General features: G+C 42.0%; 1 protein-coding gene across 3 annotated transcripts in view; it reads right to left on the bottom strand.

The window, feature by feature from the left end:
- MAP2K5 (mitogen-activated protein kinase kinase 5) overlaps positions 1–19,784 on the bottom strand; it is a 277,318-nt gene extending 257,534 nt beyond the window's left edge. For 2 of the 3 annotated variants that reach the window (XM_004374690.3, XM_023729752.1), the window contains exons 1-2: positions 19,053–19,784; positions 12,149–12,197 (exon numbers count right to left, since the gene is read on the bottom strand). In XM_004374690.3, the coding sequence (XP_004374747.1) occupies positions 12,149–12,197; positions 19,053–19,187 (184 nt within the window). In that variant the 5' untranslated portion in view covers positions 19,188–19,784. The remainder of the gene's footprint in view (positions 1–12,148; positions 12,198–19,052) is intronic. The other variant, XM_023729753.1, reaches the window with a different exon arrangement.
- Positions 19,785–20,116: the final 332 nt, after the last annotated feature.

Below are 20,116 nucleotides of genomic sequence, written 5' to 3'. Positions count from 1 at the left end.
CTTTTTTTTTTTTAGCATACCGACTCTCTACGGCCAAACCAGGGGCGGGTGGGGGGTGCCATCCTAGTTTTGGAAATAGAAGAAAGGTATTTCTACATAGGTTCTAGAAACTTTAACATTCTCAAAGCTAAATTAAAACATTTTCTTTAAAATGTAGGAGGCAGAGGGGAAAAAACATACATAGTGTAAAGGATATAATGTCACATAATCCACACACCAAAACACTTTTACCTTCTTGCTTTAAAATCAGGTCTAATAATTCTCTGTTTAAATGTGGGTTAAAATGATATATTCTTGATGAAGCTCTGAACTACTTGGTGAAAAAAACAATCCCCAGCCTGAACAGAATCGTTTTCTGTAACTCTCATTTCTGCACCAGAGCTAGCTATAGAGACGATGGTTACAAAAAGGCCTGTTTATGTTCAAGTCTCAATCCATACAAGACCTCAATAAAGTACTGTTCACATGTGATGGTGTGGGAGGTGCACCTGGAGTTTAATAAAGCAGGTAAAAAACCTTTTCATAATTTGTAAAGAGGGTACAGATTCCAGAAAGATCATTTAAATGACAGTCTCTCTAAATCAAGAACAAAAAAAATAGAGAGAGAGAACATTCTCAAAGACCTTAAAGCCAGGGCTTGAACCTTGAAAAAATCAAACCCGTTGCCATCAAGTTGATTCCAACTCATCGCGACCCTCCAGGACAGAGTAGAATTGCCCCATAGAGTTTCCAAGGAGCACCTGGTGGATTCGAACTGCCAACCTTTTGGTTAGCAGCCGTAGCACTTAACCACTATGCCACCAGGGTTTAAGACTACTTTAAAAAAAAGATTCTAGAATTCTATGACTCTCTTAGGGTTTACTTCAGTAAAAAATTTGCAAGAGAAGCCAGTTACCAGAAAAATTTCTTGCACAGAAGTCCCGTAAAAGCAGCGATAAAACACTACAAGGGCACTTTGGTTTAAGTGGACAGCTTTTTGCACTAACCTAGAGGTCAGGTGTTAGAGCTGCCTCATAAGGGATCTGACTCCAAGAGAAAGACTTCAGATAAGTTGAAAGAGGCACGCCAATAAAGCCTGGGGATAAAATCGGGCTTACAGACCCAGTGATTAATAGCTCTTATGGCTTAATAAGAGACCCAATTTTATGTAGGTATTTGTTTTCTTTACAAATTACTTTTGGGGGGACTCTGTTTCATTCTTTAATACTTGTGCCTAGCTGTTTTAATAAAGACTCCTTGTTCTTATCAAAAAGGAGAGTGAGTCCGAAAAGCACACCCATCTCTCTAGAAACCACACCCATGAGAAGACAGGCAGCTCTGGCCGAAAGGCAAAATCTAAGCTATCTCAGACCCTCTGATGGCAGCCCAAGAGGCAATCATAAACCTTAACATTTAAAGTGAGAAGATACTTCTCGCTAAAGACAATGAATTCACAGGTGTGAGATGTTAGTGAAGGGTAAGAAAAGAGAGATACATATCAAACAATTTCGTAGGACAAAAACCTAAAATATGTTTTTTTAAGAAAAAGTTGGACATATACAGTCCATCTAGCAAGTCCACTTGCCTGCCAAACTGGATTAGCTATAAAAATTACACCTACTAGAAATATAAACCATGAAAACTTACTAAAGTGGCACAAAGAGTTTCAAAAGCATAAATATGTTGGTGAAGAGGAGAAAGTAGTGGCACTAAGTAGAAAGAAGTAAGAAAAATAATTTGAGCTTTTTTTTGTCTTATACACGGAGGTTCTTTGCCATCTGACCAAAAAAGCATTATTGGATATGACCAAGAAGGGACGGGGGGGTGGGGCAGATCTAATACAGTGGTTCACAATGAGAACTCCAGGCTTCTCTAGTTGCCTGGAGCATAGTAATGTGATTTTCCAGCACATTAGGGAAGCAAAAGTAGAACCAGAAAGTCTATGTACTGGCGGGATTTTGTTAATGTCACTTAAAATGGAGGGAAAAAATCCTAGCAAGATACCAAACAGAGTGCAGCAGATGGTAAACAAATATTATGAAGCAATCTTCACAAAATCTGCAGTGTGTCACAAACATATAAAATGGCAGAGTTTGGGAAAAGAATCATAACAGGCCATATGTTGTTAGTGATTTTATGTGAAGCAACATGCAATCCAAAAGAGAAGCCAAGAGAAGGAACATAAAGGCCCAATGGAGGAGAGGTAGACTCAGGTAAGGGGTGGTCAGAATGGCAAGCATAGTGTCCACCTGTAAACAGCAGGCACGGGAGTGCTCAACCAAACGACACCCACTGCAGCGACAGGGGCTCAAGTGGGCTTTCCTGAGGAACAATCTAGCTTCTACAAAGAGCAAAAGAAAGTTGAGGCAATATATTCTATATCATTTGTCACATTCCTTCAGTGCCAGGTAGGAGTCAATTAGACCTAAAGCAAAGGCATTTCTCCAAGGCAGGAGGAAAGAAATGCAAACATAATGGTAGATGTTAGAAAGACATCAACAGGAAACCATCAGAAAAGTTGTGAAGTTTACAGCCCCTCTCAGATGAGTAGTCTGACGATCTCGGCAGGACTAGGGGCCACGATTCCTTTGGTCAAATCTTCATACTCATGAGTTTTAATTTAGCTCCATACCTTCTACCTCCTGATTCCTTCTTTGCTTCCTTCCTCGCTCTAACAAACATTTAAGCGCCCACTATATGCCAGGCACTGTTCTGGGCACTATGGATAGTAACAGTGAAAGAAAAAAAATTCCCACCCTCTTGGAGTTTACATTCTGGTGAGAAAAGAACGAAGGGAGGTGAGAGAGTGGGCCATGTTGATACTTGGGGACAAAGTATTCCAGGCAGAGGAAACAGCAAATGCAAAGGCCCTGAGTCAGAAGACTGGCATCTTCCAGAGCAGCTAGAACAGAATGAGATAGGGTGACAGAAATAGATGAGTTGAGAGATGTAATAGTGGGGCAGGGTGGGGGGCAAATGAGAAGATGTAGGTCCTTGTAGAGCATTTTAAGGACTTGGCTTTTACCCCTGAATAATGGGAACCACTAGAGAGTTTTGCGTATCATGATCTGGCTGAACTTCTCAAAGGATCACTCTGGTTGCTGTGTGAAGAAGAGAGACCAATTACGAGATCACTGTCCCTCTCCAGGAAAAGGTGATGGTGGTCTGAACCAAGCTGAGGTTTTGAGAAGTTATCACATGCTGGATATATTTTGAAGATAGAACCAATGAAATTTGCTGATGGATGAGATGTTTGTCTTTATTAATTCATTCTTTCAACCATCCATGCATTCGAGAAACATGTTGAGTGTCTACTATGTGCTACCACCACCAGTCTGTCACTTTGTTGTACTGTGGCAGCTTGCATATTGTTATGATGTTGGAAGCTATACCACTCATATTTCAAATACCAACAGGGTCCCCCATGGTGGACAGGTTTCAGCAGAGTTTCCAGACTAAGTCCGACTAGGAAGATAGGCCTGACAATCTAAGTTAGAAAACTAATGAATGAAAACCTTATAGATCACAACAGAACACTGTCCAACTCACTCACTTTGGACATGTCATCAGGAGGAATCAAACACTGGAGGAGGACATGATATTTGGTGAAGCAAAGGGCCAACAAGAGTGCGAGAGACCCTTGGTGAAATGGACTAGCATAATAGCCACAATGACGGACTTGAACACGCTGGTGATCATGACGATGTGGCATGATCGGGTAGCATTTCGTTCTGTTGTACATAAGGTCTCCATGAGTTGGAGTCAGCTCAAAGGCAGCTATCTCTATCTATGTACTGAGTACCAAGCTAGGGTTTCTAAGGATTCAAAAATGACCATCACTGTCCGCTGCCCTCAAGAAGCAACTAGTCCAGTGAGTTCCAGTACTAGGGTAAAGGACTTAAGATTCTTCTGAATTCTCAAACAACTTAACAAGGGTACTAATAAGAAGCAACTACTCTCATAATACTAAAAAGAATTTGGACTTTTTGCATCAATGACATTTTGAACTAAAATTTCAATAAATTAAAGCTCTCTTCAAATTGTCTCAAATTCTAGGATGCACAGCTAACACCAACATGTTACATAATTTTTATATTCAACCTACATTGAATATAAATTATAAATTACAAATTACAATTTTTCATTAACCTACCTAGTTTTACTTATAAATATCTACTTTATCTTCTACATGTAATTTAAGAAAATGAAACTTCATTTTTTCCAAATTTTTGAAGACTTAGACTTTTTTCCAAAGTAAAAAGAGGTTCCCTCCCACCTAACTATTCTTAATGACGTTGTCCTCACCACTTGGGTATGAGGGGTATCTTCAGGTGTCACTCCAGCGGTCAGTTATAGTTGTATAGTATAGTATACTTCAAGAACTTACAACATGTTAATTGCAATCTTGCTTTAAATGATCATACTATAAAAAATAAAAAAGCAAACCAGCTGCCATCAAACTGATTCTGACTATTGGTGACCCTATGTGTATCAGAGCAGAACTGTGCTCCATAGAGTTTTCAACAGCTGATTTTTTGGAAGTAGACTGCCAGGCCTTTCTTCCAAGGTGCCTCTGGGTAGACTAGAATCTCCAACTTTCAGTTAGCAGCTTGAGCATACTAACTGTTTGCATCACCCAACCAAGTTTAAAATGAGATATGATGTGCTGGTTTAAAGACTTCTGCCCAAAAAAGCAAAATAACCTTCCGGAACATTACAGTAGCCCCCACCCCCTTATCTGCAGTTTCATTTTCCACAGTTTTGGTTACCCTCGGTCAACCACAGTCCAAAAATGTTAAATGAGTTGCCTGATGAAATCTCGCACCTTCCAGCTCTGTCCTGCCTGGGGACCACATTCACATAGCTTTTGTTACAGTATACTGTTATAATTGTTCTATTTTATTATTAGTTACTGTTGTTAATCTCTTATTGTGCCTAATTTATAAATTAAAACTTTATCAAAGGTATGTACATACAGGTCAAAACATAGTATATATAGGGTGCAGTACTATTCGCGGTTTCAGGCATCCCCAGGAACGCATCTCCCAAGGATAAGGGGGACTACTGTATAAAAAAACTGAAAAGGATTCTATTCAATGAGAAGTAAGTATAAAATGATCGTGGTTGAACAAAGACATAAATAAATATTTTTCCTATAACCCTATTTTCAGAACCAAAACTCAGACACACGCTTTGATAAGTATGAAGATATTTATGAGGGCTATTATATTTATGAGGGCTATTGACCAGAATGGAGCCCTGGTGGCACAGTGGTTAAGAGCCTGGCTGCTAACCAGCAGTTTGAATCCACCAGCTGCTCCTTGGAAACGCTATGAGGCAGTTCTACTCTGTCCTACAGGGTTGCTATGAGTTGGAATTGACTCAGTGGCAATGGGTTTGGTTGGTTTTTGTAATGACCAGAATGTGGAAAGTCAGAGTCATGGAAAAGTGAGACCACGTGGTCTTTGTAGGTAAAAGTCAGTATTTTTCTAAATAGACTTAAAATGTATCTTTCAAGTCACCAGTGTGATTTTACTGTCCAGTGACACCAGTCCACCATCATTTTATGGCAGTAACTTGTCCAGAGAAAATCCAGGGAGAGGAACACATGTCCGGATAGGCACAGGAAACTCATTAGTGGGCACAGCTGGCTTTCATCACCTCACATGTTGGCATACTCATGAATCTGCTAATGAAACTGTGAAAATCCACAGGGGTCTCTGGACGTATATGAATGCCGAGCTCCTACAGCACATGTAGGGCCCATACATGCTCAAGCATAACAACAACTGTGAGGATGGCACAGGACTGGCAGTGTTTTGTTCTGTTGTACACAGGGTCACTAGGAGTCGGAACCGACTCGACAGCACCTAACAACAACAACACACATGCAAACGTACAGATTTTTTATAGAATTTAGCTTCATATCAGAACTGCTCTCACATCTGGGAAAAGACGAGTTATTCAATAACTGGTATGGAGTCAACTGTCTATCTGCTTCGACAATAAAGGTAGATCTCCACCTGACCCCTTTCAACAAAATAAACTGACCATGATACAGGAAATTGAAAAAACATACACACATGAACACACATACATACGTATGTACATAATACAGATTTTATACATACTTAATCTGTGTGTGTGTGTGTATTTAACCCCATTAGAATAGAAAGAAAAAAGAAAAGAATATGGGTGAACGGTTTTCAATATCCTAGAACATGGAACACCTTTCTAAGCATGACATAAACCCAGAAGTCACAAAGGAAAATATGACAAACTCTACCATGTAAAAACCTTAAATTTCTCTATGGGGAAAAAAAAAAAAAGACTAAAGCAAGTTGAAAAGAACGCAATAAACTGAGCAAAAATATTTGCAACATTTAAGACAAAGGGCCAGTTTTCTTAATATTAGAAAGTCAATTAGAAAAAGACAAATAATAGAAAAATGGGCAAAGTTGGCAAAAAAAATAGTTCATAGGAACTAAATACAAATGACCAAAATACCAATAAAAAGATGCTCAACCTCATTTATAATTAAATAAATATAAATTAAAACAGTAATATAACAATCTTTTTTACCTACCAAATTGACATTGACTATAAAGTTGTGAGCTGGCAAGGAGGGAGGGAAATGGGCATTTTCATACATTGCTGTGGGGAGTGTAAATTGGTTCTACATTTTTAGAGAGCAACACGGTACTAGCTATTAAAATTTTAAATATGAATTTTTTTTTCTCAGTAGTTCCAACTCATAGGAATTTATCCAAAAATGTGTTTCCACAAAGTGGAAAGAGAGAAGACATTGCTGTTCATTGTGACATTTTTTTCTGATACTGAAAAATTGGGAAAACTTTTTGGTGGTGTTGTTTAAAACAATGGTAATCATTTATCATGTCTCATAGTTTCTGCAGTCAGGAATTGAGAAAGAGTTTGGCTAGGTAGTTCTCACTTGCGGTCTCTCATGAGGTTGCAGTCATATATCAGCTGAAGCTGCATTCACATGAAGACTCGATTAGGACGGTTATTGCTCACTCACTTGGCTGGCTGTTGGCCTGAGGCCTCAGTTCCTCTCCATGTGGGTCTTGCCATGGGGCTGCCTAAGTGTCCCCATGGCATGTTGGCTGGCTTCTCCCAGAGTAAGTGATCCAAGAAGCCAAGGTAGAAGTTGTAATGCCTTTTATGAACTAGGTTCAGAAATCACATACCATAACTTCCACCAACTGTTGGACACACAAGGCCAGCCCTGATTCAGCATGGGATGCAACTCAACAAGGGCATGAATGCTAGCAGGCAAGGCTCATTGAGGGCAACTGTGAAAATGACTACCATATAAATGATCCTTTTTTCTTTTCCACAATCTACTATGAAAATTTTATTGTATTTTAAGTGGATTCACTCTAAGAGGCCTTGATTTGGTATCAGTTATCCTGAGATAATAGGAGCCCTGGTGGCACAATGGTTAAGCACTCCGTTGTTAATCGAAAGGCCAGTGATTTGAAACCAACAGTGGCTCCGTGGGAGAAAGACCTGGTGATCTGCTCCAGTAAAGATTACAGCCTTGGAAACCCTATGGGGCAGTTCTACTCTATCAGACAGGGTCGCAATGAGTCGGAATTGACTTGACGGCACCCAACAACACAAACAACAACATCCTGAGATAAGTAGTTCCTCCCAAACCACTCTTTGTTTTAAATTTATTTTATTTATTTTGTTGTTGTTGAGAATATACACAGCAAAACATACATGAAATCAACAATTTCTACAACTACAGTTCAGTGACACTGATTACATTCCTCGAATTATGCGACCACTCTTACCCTTCTTTTCTGAGCTGTTCCTCCCCCATTAACATAAGCTCACTGCCCCCTAAGGTTCCCATCTAATCTTTTGAGAAAAACTGGTAAAACTTTAATGCCCGTCAACAGATTAAATAAATTATGCCACAGTCATAAAATTACATATAGTGTAGTCATCCAAGAGAACGAAGTTGATCTAAGCACACAGATGGTGGAAAGAGGTCCAATATATTCTGTTAAGTGGAGGAAGGAGAAACTTGTTGTAGTACAGTATATATTATGTACAGAGAAAACTTCTGGAAGGAAACAGAAGAAATTGTTAATAGTGAGACCAGAGGATTTGGGGAAATGAAGGACTTTTTACTTTATTTCTATACTGCTTGAAAGATGTCACTTTGAGAAGGTGTGCCTGACACAAGCCACGATATTTTCAATCGTCTCATACGCATGTGAAAGCTGGATAATGAATAAGGAAGACCAAAGAAGAATTGATGCCTTTGAATTACTGTGTTGGCGAAGAACATTGAATATACCATGGACTGCCAGAACAACAAACGAATCTGTCTTGGAAGAAGTACAGCCAGAGTGCTCCTTGGAAGCGAGGATGGTGAGACTTTCTCTCACGTACTTTGGACATGATAGCAGAATGGAACAGTCTCTGAAGAAGGACATCATGCTTGGTAAGGCGGAGGGTCAGTGAAAAGGAGGAAGACCCTCAATGAGATGGATTGACACAGTAGCTGCAACAATGGGCTCAAACACAGCAATGACTGTGAGGATGGTGCGGGACTGGGCAGTGTTACGTTCTGTTGTACGAAGGGCTGCTATGCGCTGGAACTGACTAACAACAAACGTACTGCTTGAATTTTTTTTAAGATCATGTATATGCTCATAATTAAAAAAAAAAAAGACTAGGTATTAAAAAGTACTTGTATTTGTTCCCTAATTATAAAGGGAGAAAGGCTCTAAAAGAGAGTAAGAAGAAAAAGAGGTATAGGGCCATTAGCCCAAGAGAAGACTTCACCACAGATGGGCCTCCCTCATCCATCTCCCCTTGGATATAACAACCCCAGGGGCAGAAATCAGAAAGACTGTAGCCACTGCAGATCCTCTGCTCCCTCGGGACATGGGGCCCCATCAACTGTAGGAAGTTAGGGCTTGCATTTTCTACCACCAACTAACTATATCCAGTGTCTGGGCAACAGCACAAATAAACCATAACAGCAAATCATTCACTTGGCTTTAAGTCATATGCATTTTATAATTCTCATTTCAATATGGATATATATAACATTCCATTTTACTCAATGAGCATGTTCCTACAAGGCACTAAGCTAAGTACTAAGAAGAGAACAACAGTCAAATAAAACATGGTTCCTATTGCCAAGGAACTCAGAATCTAATGTGGGGGGAACACACACATAACCAACCAGAAGGCAACAGAGAACCAGTTTCCTGCTCTAGTAAAGACGTAAACAAGGCGCACAGAGAGATTAACCTCATCTGGGAGGTGAGGGGGTCATTGAAGAGGTGGTATTTCTCAGAACTGGAGAGTCCATAAGATTACAGTACCTCTCCTCTTTTCCAATTATACTCAACTCAGTTTTTCTCTACATTTACATAAAACAGGTAAATTTGATGGATGTCCTTTCTCTTGCTGCTTAACTCGTATCTCTAAATATAACATGATCTCTTTTGTATAAGAAATCAACTGGTATTAGGTATACTTTTTAGTATTAAATATATTATCATAAATACTTTTTGATTAAAGTTTTATTTACTCAAGGGTTGTTCTATCATACAAACCACTGAAATACTCCCCAAATTGCAGTAAATTAGCTTACAAACTATATTTTCCCAACTATTTCTTATGCTTGTTGGTGTTGTTGTTATACCTAGATTCCATTTATTGGTTCAGATTTTTTGTTCAGAGAATAAAGTCATCCTAGGACAACCATGAAAAAAGCCAGCCTAGGATTTTAAGTCTCTAATGGAAAGTACACAATAATACAGGAAAAAAACAAACCAACAAAACAATCGTCATCATTTTCTCTGTGTGTAGTTTTGTTTTTATTTGTTTTTCATCTAAAACTGGTCCAGACACAGATGGTAGAGCCGCTACCCTTGTTGGGGAAAAGGAAGCATGATCTCTAAGAACTTAACCCTAGAGGATTAAACATTGTTTCTCCACTTAACACACTTCACAGGCTTTCAACACACTTGGCTAATAGAGTGCACACTTTACAGTCAAAGAGACCTGCATTTGAATCTGGGCTCCGCCACTTCCTACCTGATCACCTTCAGCGATCACTTCACATCTCTGAACTTCAGTTTCCTCACGGGTATAATTTTTCTACCTTACAGACTCATCGTGAAGACTGGCCAATCTAGATAAAACATCTAGTACACTGCCTAGCACAGAGCAGGCCATCAATACGTGATAGCTAGAATAATCAATACTATTGCTATGAACCCTAACTCTGGAAGCTAGTGGGGCAGGCACAGGTACATCAAGCTACTTGTACCCTTGCTACTTTTGGGGGACCCAGAAAGCATGTTCTTTGCCAAGCTTAAGAACAATCAGAATATAGGACTGCAAGATTATGACATTTCTCACAAGTCCAGCTCAGGGGATGAGAACATAGGCTCTGGAGTCTATTCCACTGTACCACTTACTAGCTGCGAGACTTTGAGCAAATTGCTTAGAGGAGATGTCCTTTTCCTCAACTGTAAAACACAGCTAATAACAGTCCTTCCAAGTACTTCAAGGGGATCTTGTGAAGGTTAAATTAAATGAGCTAATCCATGGAATGCTCTTAGCACAGCATCTGGCAACAGTAAGTGCTCCAAATGTTAGCTATTAGACTGCCCATGAACTCCCTGGCACCCCCAAGGAGTTACTGCAAGGGGGCTGAATAGACCATGCAACACTAATACGTATTCCAGATATATGTACTATTTTTCAGTGGTATAAAAATTCCACTGTGATTAATAAAATACTAATTATTTTAAGAGTCTCACTCATAGTAGCTTTTAAAAATAAGTAATGGTTATTGAAAAATAGTCAAACAACAGAGGAATATGTAAAGTAAAAAGTGTGCTCATTCAGTCAGCTGCCAACCACCACCTTCCCCCACAACCTCCAAATTCACTTTCCAGAGGAAACTGCTGGAAAGCGCTACAGTGGGTACTCTTCAGATCCTTGTCTCTCAGTATACACATGAAGCTGGGGGCGGGGGGAGAGTGTTAGATTTTTTTACAAAATGGGATCTTATCATACATATTTCTTTATTCAACAATATATTGTGGATATCTTTCTATGTCATTGCATGACATGCTAACTCATTCTTTCCAGCTGCTGCTTAATGCTTCAGATGATGGATAAATTACAATTATTAATACATTATTCTAGGCATTTAGCGTATCTTTAATTTTTTGCTATTAAAAATAATTCCACAATGAACACCTCGTTTGAAGGGCATTCAACACGTGTGGGTATTTCTGCTGGATAGCTTCCTACATGTGGACTGGCTGAGTCAAAGGTATTGCACATTTTACATTTTGATAAGCACTGTTAAGCTGTCCTCTAAAGAGGATGTACGCATTGTACTCTTCTGTCGTTATGTATTTTTTTTAATAAACAGGAACAAAAAAGTATACTATCATGGGAGAAACTACAAATTTTTCTGCACTGATAAGTGGCCTTCATCTTCAAAACAAGGTGGCAACCATGGCGCCAAGCCCTTACTTTATACTTCGCAGGCCCAGGGCTACTGACTAAACTCTCAGCTTAATATTATTCAGACCCTGATCTCTCCTGCAACAACTGAGTTCATATCAAAAGCAGTTTTCTAGTACACGCTTACACCGCCCCCAGGTCAATGGGGAGGAATGGGGGCACTCAAGACCCAAAGTGTTGCTGTCATTATCTAGCAGTCCTGTCAACCCCCACTAAAACAGACTTATCCATGCAATGTTTGCTCCAATGCTCTACTTCATTGTGATGTTTTAACGTAGAAATGGATTAAAACCTCTTAAACAATAATCATTGGCCCACAGGTAGTTTATATGTTTCATTTTTGTTACAGCAATATTATTACTGTGAGGAGCAAGAGCGGATAAAGGTCATGTTGGTAATTAAAGCTATATTGTAGAAACATGCACACCCAAGATATGATTAAATAAGAAAATATTACTCAGTTCAGTATCATCATTAAACTTGCATTAATTTATAAATATTTAAATGAACCACATGATGATCATAAATAATCTGTTTTCGTCAGTTTCTATAGTAATGCAACCCATAAACCCTTTGAAAAATTACTGCAGAAAGAAATCGTCAACAAAGAAAGTAGACAAGGCAGACTTACATTCAAATGCTGTGGTTGTTGCTTCAGGCAGAACCTGGCCTATCACATCCTAAACAAAGAAAGAATAAAGAAACACAATTAGCCATCTTCTTTATTGCTAACATGTGGCAAATCCTGCAGGAAATATGAGAACCTGGAAAAGATTTTTGAAATGTTGGCATAAACTATAAAAACATTAGCTCATAATCAATGTAAGCCCAGAGTTTATATCTCTATTCTGCAGGGGAAATCTTCATGAAATCTTTTCTACTCTGTATTAATAACATAATCTTTCATTCTCAATTCAACACTTACATAAATACACTACCATGCATTTCTTCTAAGGGAAGCTGTGGGATGTAATGCGGTGGAAAGAGTAAGGGGTTTGAGAGTCAGACTGGCCTGGGTTCGAAGTCCAGCTCTGTACTTACTAGCTGCGTGACTTGGAACAAATTACTTAACCTCTCTGAGCCTCAATTTGATTATGCTCCAAAATGTAGTGGCAGGAGTTTAAAACAGAAGTTTCCATCACAGTCATAGAAACCTATAATGCTACATTTAATACAAACATTTCTTACCAATCTTTACTATTAAGCAGCTGAAAAACATTTAATGACACTGAAATAAAGTCAATCTAATCTGCAAAAAAAAAAAAACTAAGAAGTGTACATAATCTTATACAACATTTAACTGAACCTATAAAGTTGAAAACACTTCAAAATTTGTCTACAGAGGTAGTTTAAGAGGCACAGAGGACCTAAGAGAAGTGGTCAGTTCTGAAGAAAGTGCCCCCGACTCCAGTATGTCCAATCCAACCTGAACGGCCTGCAAACCTCACTTCTCTCAGGGGAGCTCTGTCACAATGTCCCTCCGGGCTGAGCCAGAACTGGCACCAGCCAGCCGGCTGACAAAGCCGCGGCAGTACTTGTCAGCAGGAAGCCCACAGCCCTTCCAAGCAGGGCACTTAGAGTGGCGGCTGCAACTCCATTCTAAAGGCAGTTCTTCAGAAGCTTTTGCTGCAATGGCAATTTGCATAATAGCCTTGCCTCTACAGTGCTTTTTTCTTTTTTTTAATAAATCTGTGTATATAAAATTGATCAAAGAGAACTATCTTAGGCAGCCCTTGCTCATTATAGCCAAAAGAGGTTATTTTCTTCTTCTGACTCCAGTCTTAACAAATGAAACATCAACTTTTTGAGGAAGTATTTGTAAAACACTTCGGTGTCAAAAAAAATTCTTTCTACACACTCATAGGTAAAAAATATTTATTGACAGGTGAATGGAAACCGTGGAGCGGTACAAAAGAGGCTATACAGCAAGTACAGTGCAAAGTCTGGGAGCATGCGCTCTGGAGCCAAAATGCTAGGGATGGACCTTGGCTCTGCCACTCACCAGCTGAACGACTGATCCTCTGTGCCTCAGTTTCTTTGTGTATAAAACGGGATCATAGCTGTACTTCCCTGTAGAACTACATGAGTTAATATTTGTAACATGCTTAGGAGACTGTATAGCACATGGTTTAAGTGTCTGTTAAATAAACAAATCACTGATCACTGGAATATCACAAAGCTCACCCCACAGTGAAATCTTAAATTCCAGTACACAATCAGTGTCAGTGGACAATGGCCATTCATTCAGTTACTTCATCTTTCCCACAGCATTTACTAAGGACCCTTTCTAGCCAGGATAGATAAAAGACGAAGGAAAAACAAAGAGAAACAATAACCTTTCCACCCTCAACCGTACAAGTCTCAAGTCTCACGTTACAGAGAAAGCCTATCACTCAGAAAATCAATCCTGAGGAAGCGAACTCTACCTCTACAGTACTAGGCAACAAAATGAGGATCCTTCCTACTTACGAAAAGCAGACTCCCTCAAACAGCAAATTTCTAATAATCAGCCGAAAACCCCACCAGGCAGCAATAACATCCTTCGCCCATCAACATAAACAAGGTATTTTACATCTAATACGGAGAAAAGAAAAAGCAGACTTGCTTGAAAGACGTATATGCATAAACCATCCACCTTGTTTCTTAAAAGCAAATAAACTGGTGGTGTCACAATGACCTCGGAAGAAAGGCCTCGCGATCTACTTCTGAAAAATCAGCCGTTGAAAACCCTATGGAGCACAGTTCTACTACGACATACATGGCGTCACCATGAGCCGTAATCAATTCAACGGCAACTGGTTATCATAATGATAAAGGGGTAAAAATTTTGAAAATTAGTATCTACTCATCATTTTTAAGCAATATATATTTAATGATCTTAGGTTCATTTTCCAGTTAATATCTCTTATATTTTAAACGACTTGTTTCAAAGTGAACATGTCCCACTCTCAAGGACATAACATTTTAACTAACCTAAAGAAGGTTTCAAAAGAAAACCTAAATTTACATATCTTGATGGTGATCATTCTTTGGTCTTTTTTTCCCTCCTTCCATTCACTAAATTAAGTCAAATATCTGACAGACCAAAATATTAAAATGTTGGTCAAAAAATAAAATTCAGCATTTACAACGAGCCGGGAACATAAGGATCTGAAAGCTATAGGCTGTACAACTATAAAACTTGGTCCTTAGCCTTAAAAATCCATTGCCATTGAGTCGACTCCAACTCATAGTGACCCTACAAGACAGCGTAGAACTGCCCCATAGAGTTTCCAAGCAGCACCTGATGGATTTGAACTGCTGACCTTTTGGTTAGCACCCATAGCACTTAACCACTACACCACCAGGGTTTCCTTCCTTGCCCTTAGAAAATTACAATCTGTTCACAGAGATGGTGAGATTATATAGTCTGTTCACACAGATACCTAAAAGACAAATAGCGATACAAAGCACTGATAATTCCAGAGCCAAACAGAAGACATAAACAGCAAATAGTATTTACTAGCTCAAAAGGAAGGAAAAATCAGGTTAGATTTTAGTTTGGACAGGAATTCCACAGGTAAAGCGGAATCTGAGCGGGGCCTTAGAGACAGGATTCAAAAAACAGAAAGGAGAGAGGAGAACATTCTCTCCCACCACATACTAATACAGAGCTCCTGCACAACTTTCCAGAACTGGGGACTCGGCCTCCAAGGAAGAGAAGACATACAGAAAGCTGAAAAACAGATACAGCAGACAACCCAAATGTCCTGCTAGGCCTACTTAACATTCTGGCCAAAAATCAAACAAAACAGTTATTGTCAACTCAGTTCTCATTCATGGTGACCCCATGTGTGTCAGAACAGAACTGCTCCAAGGGTTTTCAATGGCTGGTTTTTCAGAAGCAGATCGCCAGGCCTTTCTTCTGAGGCACCTCTGGATGGACTTGAACCTCCAACCTTTTGGTTAGCAGCCGAACGCTTAACTATTTGCATCACCAAGGGACTCCTAACTTTCCAGCAAGTCCCTAATTATTCGGATGAAGGAAAAGAAGGCCCAGAGAGGCCAAGTGACTTGCCCAGGATCTCAAAGCCATTCAACAAAGCTGTGCCTGGAGCCTCAACCACTGACCCCGGGTCCAAAACACTTTCAGTCACAGTTAATGTAATGACCACAAACTGCTTTTGGCTTCTGTGTCAGGTTCTGCCAAAAACTACTAGTTGTGTGGCCTCAGCAAGGCATTTCCCTCCCCTGGGCTTCAGGAACCCTCATTTGAAAACGGGGGTGAGGAGAATCACAAAAGCGTACATTAGATGAAGGGAATGCTTCCAGGTGTATTCAGCTCTAAACTCTAAGGTCTAAGCCAAACATGCTGACGGACCTGTTGCTTTCCACCTATTTCTTGGAGAAGTGATTAGGTGAGCCTGGAGAACAGATCCCAGAGTCCTCCAGGAGCTGGGCTGCTACAGGTGGCACTGGGAGTCTACGTAGCACTCCCTGCCACAAGAGCTTCCTCAGGCTTTCCTGACAAAACACATTCCACCTGTGCTTACCAGAGCAATTAACAAATGCAGACACAGGGCTCTAGACAGTGAGTCATTTGTGCGATGTTTCCTTTCAGGCCAATCAGCCTGGAGCCAGGCACAGGCAGGAGCAGAAGATCCAGGCCCTATCCCTTACTGTTGTAATAATAACAACAATAACGGCGACACTTAAAGAGCATTTACAATGAACCAGATTGTTCTAAGTGCTTTACATGTATCAACTCAACCAGTCCTTACAACTCTCAGAGGTGGGTACTATTTTTATCTGCCCTCTCCCCTTTTTAACAGATAAAGAAAACAAGACACATAAGACACCTGCCCAATTGAATGGGGGAACTGCCACTTGAGATTTGAACCCAGGAAGTCTAGCTCCAAGGAGTCCTGGTGGCCCTGGTTAAGCGCTAGGCTGCGAACCGAAAGGTCAGCAGCTTTTATCCAACAGTGGCTCTGTGGGAGAAAAGACCTGGCGATCTGCTCCTGTAAAGATTCCAAAAACCAAACCAAACCCCTTGCCGTCGAGTCAATTTCAACTCATAGCGACTCTACAGGACAGGGTAGAATTGCCCCATAGGGTTTCCAAGGAGCAGCTCATGGATTCGAACTGCTGACCCTTTGGTTAGCAGCTAAATGCTTAACCCCTATGCCAGCAGGGCCCCCTGGTAAAGATTACAGCCTAGGAAACGGAGCAGTTCTGCTGTCACAGAGTCCCTGTGAGTCGGAACTGACTCACCGGCACACAGCAACAACAGTCTAGCTCCAGTTCGCGCTCGTAAACGCTGTGCTATTCGACTTATATACCTTGTTGTTCAAGATGAGTAAAGTGAAAGAAAGTGCATGTCTTTCTTCTCATCACAGATGCAATCTCATTTAATCTTCACAAGTTTTTGAGGCAAGCATCATCCCCCATTTTACAAATAAGGAAACGGAGGTGCAAAAAAGATAGTGACAGCTTGCAATTAAACCCAAATTTGTTGATTCAAAATCCAGTGCTCTTTCCACAGCACCATAACTGCATGCACCCGCTTTTGAGCTCCCTCATTAAACAAAGGTTTTAGAGTCCTCTGAAGCACCAGAAACAGAGTGGAAACACACATGTCCATCTCCTCCAGAAGTTCACCACCTAATGGAGAAGACAGACAAATAACCATGACACAACATGTCTGCTTTGACGGGGTACACACACAAAGCTGTGGGAACACAGAGGAGAGCCACATAACCAAGACTAACGAGGAAAAGCACAGCTGGGCTTTGAAGGACAGGTGGGAGCTGGCCAGCTGACAAAAGGGGCAGAGTGAAGACAGCCTGGGCCCCTCGGAGAATGGAAAGTGATTCCACACACCTGGAGTACAGGATGCTCAGGCGTGCAGTGACAGATAAAGCTGGTACCAGGTAGGCAAAAGCCAATCAAGACTTGCCCAGAGGACCACGCTAGGTAGTCTGGGCCTTATCAAGTAGGGAAATCTATGTGCATGTGAGTGTGTGGAGAACTCTGAGAGCAAAGAGAAGGATGGCATTTGGTGCACAATATTGAGGCTGCTGTGTCACTATTGTCCCAGCACTCCTCACCCAGGCACCTGAAAACCTGCATGGTCTGGGTGTTAGTAACATCCAGAACTCAAAATGAAGTTACAGGAATCAAATTTTGGTTGAGTCACTCATGAAGATCAAAAATTGCATCACATATCTTCCTCCACCCAAAAACCTGCCACCCAGCCCCATCTTACCTAGCGGATAAGTTCTACTATAGATCTGCCTCTTGGTATGCCAGCCTTTGATGCCCTTCTGCCTTTGATGCCTCAGTTATTCAATATATAAAATGGGCACAAAGCATCCTATCTCAAATGAATGTTAGAAAGATGAGAAGTGGAACAGCAGCACATGGGGAAAAAAACACTAAGTAAGGAAATGTGAGTTCTAGTACTGACTCTCCCAATGGTGAGTTCTAGTACTGACTCTCCCAATCGTGAGCCACACAACTTTGGAAAGTAAAAGCCCTGGTGGCACAGTGGTTAAGAGGTCAGCTGCTAACCAAAAGGTTAGCAGCTCCAGTTCACCAGCCACTCCTTAGAAACCCTATGGGGCTGTTCTACCCTGTCCTATAGGGCTGCTCTAAGTCAGGATCGACTTGACGGCAACAGGTTTGGATTTTGGGGTTTTTTTTTTTTTTTTTTTTTTTGGTTGGTTCCTCAGTAACTATCTGTAAAAGATTAAATGCGCAAACTTTTTCCTGCCTTTTGTAGCCCTGGCTACCTCCAACGGTACGCTCTGCTTTAACATTCCAGGATTTTATTTGAAATTCATTCCAAGTATCTGATTCTAAGATGCACATTTTCCCCTCTTTTAACATCTCTGAAACTGGGCTTTTTTTTCTTTCAACATCTCTGAAATTGGGCTTTTTTTCCCTTTACAATGGATGGCGTGTTGCAGTTTAAAGGGCGGCACTATTTTTTCTTAGTGATACATACAACAATGGCATGTCCTACAATCAACAATGTCTTAGGTTTGCTGAAACATGGTAAGTTAAAGCCGCCCTTGCTTCCGTTTCCCTTTCCCCACTGGTCACCAAGTTCAGCAGAGCCCTGGGGGCGCAGAGGTTAAACCGCTCAGCTGCTAACTGAAAGGCTGGCAGTTTGAACCCATCAACCACTCTGTAGGAGAAAGTTCACAGAGAACTCAGTAGAAAGGCATGGCTGGAATTAGGCCAGAGACATTCCCCCAAACACTTGGAAAAAGGCCTCTCTTCTAGACTCAGCTTTCTGTATCCCAGTTGGCTGCTTCTATGTGTGGGTCCCAGTCCTGTCTGGGAGTTCCTTGAGGGCAGGGGTTTGGTCGCATTCACCTCTGTTTCCCCAGAGCCCCGCACATTTACTAGATCTGGGGTGATGAAATTAATCAATGCTTGTGGTTAAAGCAGTAAAAATGGCCCATCCAGGGGAAGACTCAGCGATTAAGGTGCGGACCCCTCCTCAATTCCCGGAGCACCCCGCCCCTCGCTGAGGTTTGGACACTCACCAGCACATCCCTGAAGAGCAACTGCGGCCCGGAGTGCACCGTCCAGTCCACCGCACCACTGTTTGGGATCTTGATGCGAATGACCAGCACCTGGTTCTCCATGGCGTGGAAGGGGCCAAGGGGCAGCCACAGCATTACAGATCAAAGGGGCTCACATCCTGGGGTACGGGGTACCCACTGGCCCCTGGTTTAGGTGGGGGCTCAAAGAGGAGACAAGGGGGGTGAGGGGAAGAGGGCAGAGGGTTGAAAGAGAGGTCTGGAGGGTGAGGTGGGAGTGAAGAGAGGACGGTGGCCTGGAAGGGCCCGCAGGCACGGAACCAGGCTCTGTGAGGGGTGAGGGCTGTCTCTCTGTGAGGGTGGACAGGGGAGGGGGCAGGGGACAGTAGGAACTAGCGGAAGTCTGAAGGTTCTGGAGTTGGAGAGGGAGGCAAGACGGGATCGTGAATGCTCTCTGCTGTCTCTGTGGGTGTGAGGAGTCGGCGGAGCGGGGACCCCGTTTTGGGGAAATATAGCGGCAGGTGTCCACCCCTCCTTAGAAGATGAGGGGAGAGTCCCCAGCTGGAGTGGACTGAGTCTGGGGCTGTTAGGAGGGAGCCGCCAGACCACGGAAAGCCCAGGGGACCGTCCGCCGGAGAGTCAGGCCAGTCCTCTGCCCCACCCCCGGCCAGAGGGCGCGGCGCGCGCGGGCTCAGCCCGGGCCGCTCCAGGCCGAGCGTCCGGCGGCGGCGGCGGGAGGAATAGGAAACCGACAACCAACACACTGTTACTCCGGAACCAAAACGCGCGGCGCCGGAACCCCGGGAGCCGAGAGCCGGCCCGCCTCCCGCGGCGCCATGTTGGAAAAGGGCAGCTCCAGCTCGGACCCGCCCCCGCGCCACGGGCGGGCGGCCACTAGGAGTGAGCGACCGGCCAAGGGAGCCCAGCCTTGAATGAGGGGAGGGTGGCGTCCTGCCCACTCAAGAGACCCGTGTTGCCAAGCGACTGCCCGCGGCGACAGTGTAGCGGCCCCTTCTTTTCCGACCCTGATTAAAGTCAGCGAGGTGAAAATCTAACAAACGAAGGGG

Source organism: Trichechus manatus, unplaced genomic scaffold, assembly GCF_000243295.1.
Source record: "Trichechus manatus latirostris isolate Lorelei unplaced genomic scaffold, TriManLat1.0 scaffold00030, whole genome shotgun sequence".
NCBI lineage: Eukaryota > Metazoa > Chordata > Mammalia > Sirenia > Trichechidae > Trichechus > Trichechus manatus.
This window is presented reverse-complemented; position numbering and strand designations above follow the sequence as displayed.